Source organism: Triticum dicoccoides, chromosome 3B (genome assembly GCF_002162155.2).
Source record: "Triticum dicoccoides isolate Atlit2015 ecotype Zavitan chromosome 3B, WEW_v2.0, whole genome shotgun sequence".
Taxonomy (NCBI): Eukaryota; Viridiplantae; Streptophyta; class Magnoliopsida; order Poales; family Poaceae; genus Triticum; species Triticum dicoccoides.
The window spans coordinates 438,309,547-438,315,065 of record NC_041385.1 but is presented as its reverse complement, the minus strand read 5'-3'; the positions used below and the strand labels follow the sequence as shown (position 1 = coordinate 438,315,065).

Here is a 5,519-nt window from a genome sequence, read left to right as displayed (position 1 = left end):
ATAGCGCTGCCACAAAATGAAGTTCACGGAATCTTCAGCATTCACAACTGAATCTTATGAAATCAGCAACATTGCGGCACTGGTAATCAACATCCGGCTGAAACAAATAAGGACTCGAGCACCACCTTGATACGGACACTCTTCCACCATAATGGAAAGTCGTCGCACTCTTATTATTACTGATGAGATGATGATCAGTACAGTAGGAGACAACAAGCGCGCTTGCTTGGTAAAAGTGCGCATTCTTTGATCTGAATCGCCTAATACATACACTGGGTTTGCTCGGCCAACTGAAGCTGCAGTGTCTATTCTGGTATTCTGGTCCACTTCAGCTGTCTGACTCGTCAGAGTCGCTCCGATCAGCCTCAGCTTCTTCGCCATTTGCAGCAGGCTCTTGAACGTTAGGCTTGGGTGCAAGAGCTGGTGCAGCTTTCTTGCGATCACCACCTTCACCGCCTCCAGCTACACTAGCATTCTGGTCTACAAACAAGTTAAAGAACTTCACACGCAGACAGATTTGCATATAAACAGCGAGGTTTCTTTTTATGATGGTTTGACCCATGAACGTGATGCCGTCGGGATAGAATACAACTTTCGACGAGGCATTCCAGGTTTTGAAGGTTAGGTTTGGAACCCTTTATATGCGATCACTATAATGACATGCTTAAGAGATTCTGAACGTTATCCTTATCAACAAGGGAACTACATATAGACATCATGGCTTCTAAAGTAAAGGGCAAGCAGTTGATTCATTACGAAGTTGATGAGCCAATGGAAGTGCAGGACTACCAACTAAATAATACAGAACAAAACAAATTACTAGTCATTTGTTCTATTGCAATAGGCCGAAGCATTTGGCAAAATCTCACAGATCAAAAGGATACTGACAGGCACTCCTTGCATAATACTTATAAGATCCTTCTCAACTCGGTGAACAAGCTCTGCCTGCAGAAATGGGTGCATGCAAGATTTAGCCTCCTGATTAACAGTGTGTTTTCATCAACATGGGAAACAAATATGGCTGAAGGGTAGTCAATTTCATATACATTCAAGTCGGGCTCTCTGCGAAAACGTCGCCTGCGTGCATCCCTCATGGGAGGGGTAAGTCCATGCTTGTATTCAGCTCCTTCTGGAGCAGGATCATTTTCTTCTCTTACCATTACCATCTGTTCCAGTTTAAAATGATTACGAGGCCTACAAATTAACAAGACATATACACAAATCTTCGCTTTTACCTGACCAATATCAGCAGTTTTAACTAAAAAGGAATCATCATATGTCTTATATGACTCCACAACGGTTGGAAGATCCAAGAGAGATGCAGGAAACCTCTGGTTTCCAATCATAAATGTGCCACTCCTTCCATCCTCTGTAAGAGGAAAATTACCATCGATCAAAAGGCAATAAGGATTAAGTAAAGTTCAGTTAACAATTGAAGACTACTGTATTGTATTCTTTAAAATGAAGAGAGACCATTGCATTTTACTATTAGTGGAAACAAGTGCATAAACTGACTGCACATAGACAGTGTTACATCGGAAGTTTGGTAATCAGCATTTGAAGGTTATAATTGCAAAGGTTGTCTAGTACGAGCCTGACATGCCATGATGAAAGGCCTAAGCTCTTCAGAGTCAGATATTTACTGAATCCAAGTTTCCTTTTTATTACCAATACTGACTGGTTTCATGGTTTTGTACAGATAAGATCATAAGATAAGTTAATCATATCTGAGCCAAGACATGCAACCGCAGTAACTTGCAAAGGGGAATATGAACACAAACACCAATTAAGTGAGAACTTGAGATTGATCTCATATCATCCGTAGGTAAGAACCCAGAATTTAACAACTGTTAAGCTACAAAGAAATTATGCAGGCGTAAAGTTTTGTGTTACAGTGATACTTCGTTCTCTGTTAATCTGCATCAGCAAGCAAGCTAATTTGTACACTATATTTTTAACGAGGCAGTCACAACTGATAATTGTGCTATCAGCATATTCGAACCTACTTATCAGTGCAAATTTAGGGCATCGATGAGTACAACAGCCTTAATCACAGATCCGCAGTTCTACTGCTCTACAACAATTTCCCGCGGAAACGGGAAGTAGAATTCGCGGGGCGAGGAGGAAGAGAGGCGGAGGGCACCTGAGAAGGAGAGGTCGAGGGAGGCGTCGTCGGGGTTGGAGGATGAGCCGGCGGCAGATTCGTTCATAAGACGCTCGATCTGCTCCGCCACGGATGGGGGCACGCGGAGGATAAACTGCTCGTCCATGGCAATTGCACCGCCGGGAATCGAACTCTGTACAAGATTCCAACACGGGGCGAGTTCGAAGGATAGCTACCCCCTTCCCCTTTGCTTGTTTGTCCCGGAGAGTTCCCCTCGTCCGCTTCATTTGCTTTGACGGCTCCGGTGGATAGGACGCTGAACGGTAGGTCCCGGTGGACTTACAACATCCTGTTTTTTTTAATGGAAAAAATGGATTGTACTAACTAACGAACGTTCGGCTTTTAGGGGTAGCGCCGGACGATCTGCCAGTTGTTTGATTGCCATCGACGAACGCGATCACCTAAACAATACGTGCCGTGAAAAATAATTTCATGTATAGGTATACAATACATGCTGTGAAAAATAATCGCACATGGGTGTGCAATACATGTCGCGAAAAAGATGGGTGTTCCAAATTTTGAACCCACACCTCCTAAGTTCTAAATAAACATGGCCCAACAATCAACTCACCATGAAGGAAACGATGTCTAGTAACGAAAATTAACCATTTGGCCCCTTTTCAAAGTCTTTTTCTGGATTTTTTGTGTCCATCGTTCGCATTGCACCTCATGTGGTTGCACCGGTTTTGCTTTTCCCATTTTTCGCCCATCCATGTTCTTGTTAGATGTCTGCTCTATTAGTATTGTGGTTAGCCTTGGTGGGCGAGAGAAAGAAAATGCTTCAAAGATGATTTTTACCTAGGTTTATTAGGTTGTTACTCAACCCAATAACCAACTCGGACACCTTTAGTTTGTTGTTAATTATACATGAACATGATATTTGAACCTTTTTTTACTTCCATGTCAGCAAAAATTATCTTCTCTTGTATTTTTGTTGGATTTCTCAAGTCCATCATTGGCATCATGTTTGGTAACTATAGATGATGTTAGTAATGGAGTGGCTACTCGAGCAACCTAGTAACTATAACATGAGCGACCTAGTAGCTGTAGCACGGGAAGTTTGGCAATTTTAATATGGGCGGCCTGGTAACTATATCATGACTAGCGTAGTAAATTTAGCACGAGAGAGCCCTGGTAACTTTAGTATGGCCATCCTCGTAACTATAACATGAGTAAGTCGGTAACTTTAGCATGACTACCCTGGTAACTACATAATTGCTATGTTGGCAATTGTGACATCTGCATATATAGTCTCTACACATGAGACCCATCTCGCACCAGAGTACTACAACGACGTGGTTGGATTGTATCCCAAGACATCTGGTGGACTCTCATCACCACCTCGCCCACCTCTCTAATTGCGTCTTCGGTGGAGGCGTCACCGACTGCAGTAGTGCCGGAGAACATCCAGTGGAGATACCTGATAAGTATGACATGAGCGGCCTGGTAACTATGTGAAGGAAATATGCCCTAGAGGCAATAATAAAGTTATTATTTATATTTCCTTATATCATGATAAATGTTTATTATTCATGCTAGAATTGTATTAACCGGAAACTTAGTACATGTGTGAATACATAGACAATACATAGTGTCCCTAGTATGCCTCTACTTGACTAGCTCGTTGATCAAAGATGGTTATGTTTCCTAACCATAGACATGTGTTGTCATTTGATGAACGGGATCACATCATTAGGAGAATGATGTGATGGACAAGACCCATCCGTTAGCTTAGCATTATGATCGTTACAGTTTCATTGCTACTACTTTCTTCATGACTTATACATGTTCCTTAGACTATGGGATTATGCAACTTCCGAATACCAGAGGAACACCTTGTGTGCTATCAAACGTCACAACGTAACTAGGTGATTATAGAGATGCTCTACATGTGTCTCCAAAGGTGTTTGTTGGGTTGGCATAGATCGAGATTAGGATTTGTCACTCTGTGTTTCAGAGAGGTATCTTTGGGCCCTCTCGGTAATACTCATCACTATAAGCCTTGCAAGCAATGTGACTAATGAGTTAGTTGTGGGATGAAGTATTAGGGAACGAGTAAAGAGACTTGCCGGTAACAAGATTGAACTAGGTATGATGATACCGACGATCGAATCTCGGGCAAGTAACATACCGATGACAAAGGGAACAACGTATGTTGTTATGCGGTTTGACCGATAAAGATCTTTGTAGAATATGTAGGAGCCAATATGAGCATCCAGGTTCCTCTATTGCTTATTAATCAGAGATGTGTCTCGATCATATCTACATAGTTCTCGAACCCGTGGGGTCCACACACTTAACGTTCGATGAAGATTTGTATTATGAGTTATGTATTTTTGATGACTGAAGTTTGTTCAGAGTCCCAGATGAGATCACGGACGTGATGAGGAGTCTCGAAATGGTAGAGACATAAAGATTGATATATTGGAAGGTTATGTTCGGACTCCGGAAAGGATCGGGCATTTTTCAAAGTACCGTGAGGTTACCGGACCCCCTCCCCCAGGGAAGTAATGGGCCTTATTGGGCTTTAGTGGAGAGGAGGGCCGCAGGATGGCCGTGCGCCCCTCCCCCTTGGCTGGTCCAAATTGGACTAGGAGGGGGCGGCGTGTCACGCCCAATATGCGACCCTATCCAAAAGGAACTCGAAGGTCCCACCAAGGATAGACCCGCATATTGAAACGCTTTTACAAGGTGGATATCATTACATCAACATTACATAATAGATGGGGATACATACATAAGGCATACAATGGCACACGAATACAACATCACAATACAAAAGAGCATCATCCGACTACGGATGAAACACAAAGAGAAACTCAAACGACATCCACCCTGCTAGCCCAGGCTGCCGACCTGGAACCTATCCCCTGATCGAAGAAGGAGCAGAAGAAGAACTCCAAAACAAGCAAACATCGCTCTCGCGTCATGATCATCAGATAACCTGTACCTGCAACTGTTGTTGTAGTAATCTGTGAGCCACGAGGACTCAGCAATCCCATTACCATGGGTATCAAGACTAGCAAAGCTTAAAGGGAAAGGAAGGGGTAAAGTGGTGATGTTGTAGCAGCGACTAAGCATATATGGTGGCTAACATACGCAAATAAGAGTGAGAAGAGAGCAAGCGGAACGGTCGTGAAGCTAACAATGATCAAGAAGTGATCCTGAACTCCTACTTACGTCAATCATAACCCAGAAACCGTGTTCACTTCCCAGACTCCGCCGAAAAGAGACCATCACGGCTACACACGCGGTTGATGCGTTTTAATTCGGATCTGGTGTCAAGTTATTTACAACCGGACATTAACAAATTCCCATCTTCCTATAACCGCAGGCACGGCTTTCGAAAGATTAT

General features: G+C 43.1%; 1 protein-coding gene across 1 annotated transcript; it reads right to left on the bottom strand.

Moving 5' to 3' along the window:
- Positions 1–149: 149 nt before the first annotated feature.
- LOC119276394 (transcription initiation factor TFIID subunit 7-like) lies at positions 150–2,390 on the bottom strand. The gene is made up of 5 exons (XM_037557450.1): positions 2,144–2,390; positions 1,236–1,369; positions 1,047–1,166; positions 885–945; positions 150–480 (listed from the first exon to the last, which is right to left on the bottom strand). The coding sequence occupies exons 1-5, from the start codon at positions 2,268–2,270 to the stop codon at positions 329–331; spliced, it is 594 nt and encodes a 197-aa protein (XP_037413347.1). The 5' UTR covers positions 2,271–2,390; the 3' UTR covers positions 150–328.
- Positions 2,391–5,519: the final 3,129 nt, after the last annotated feature.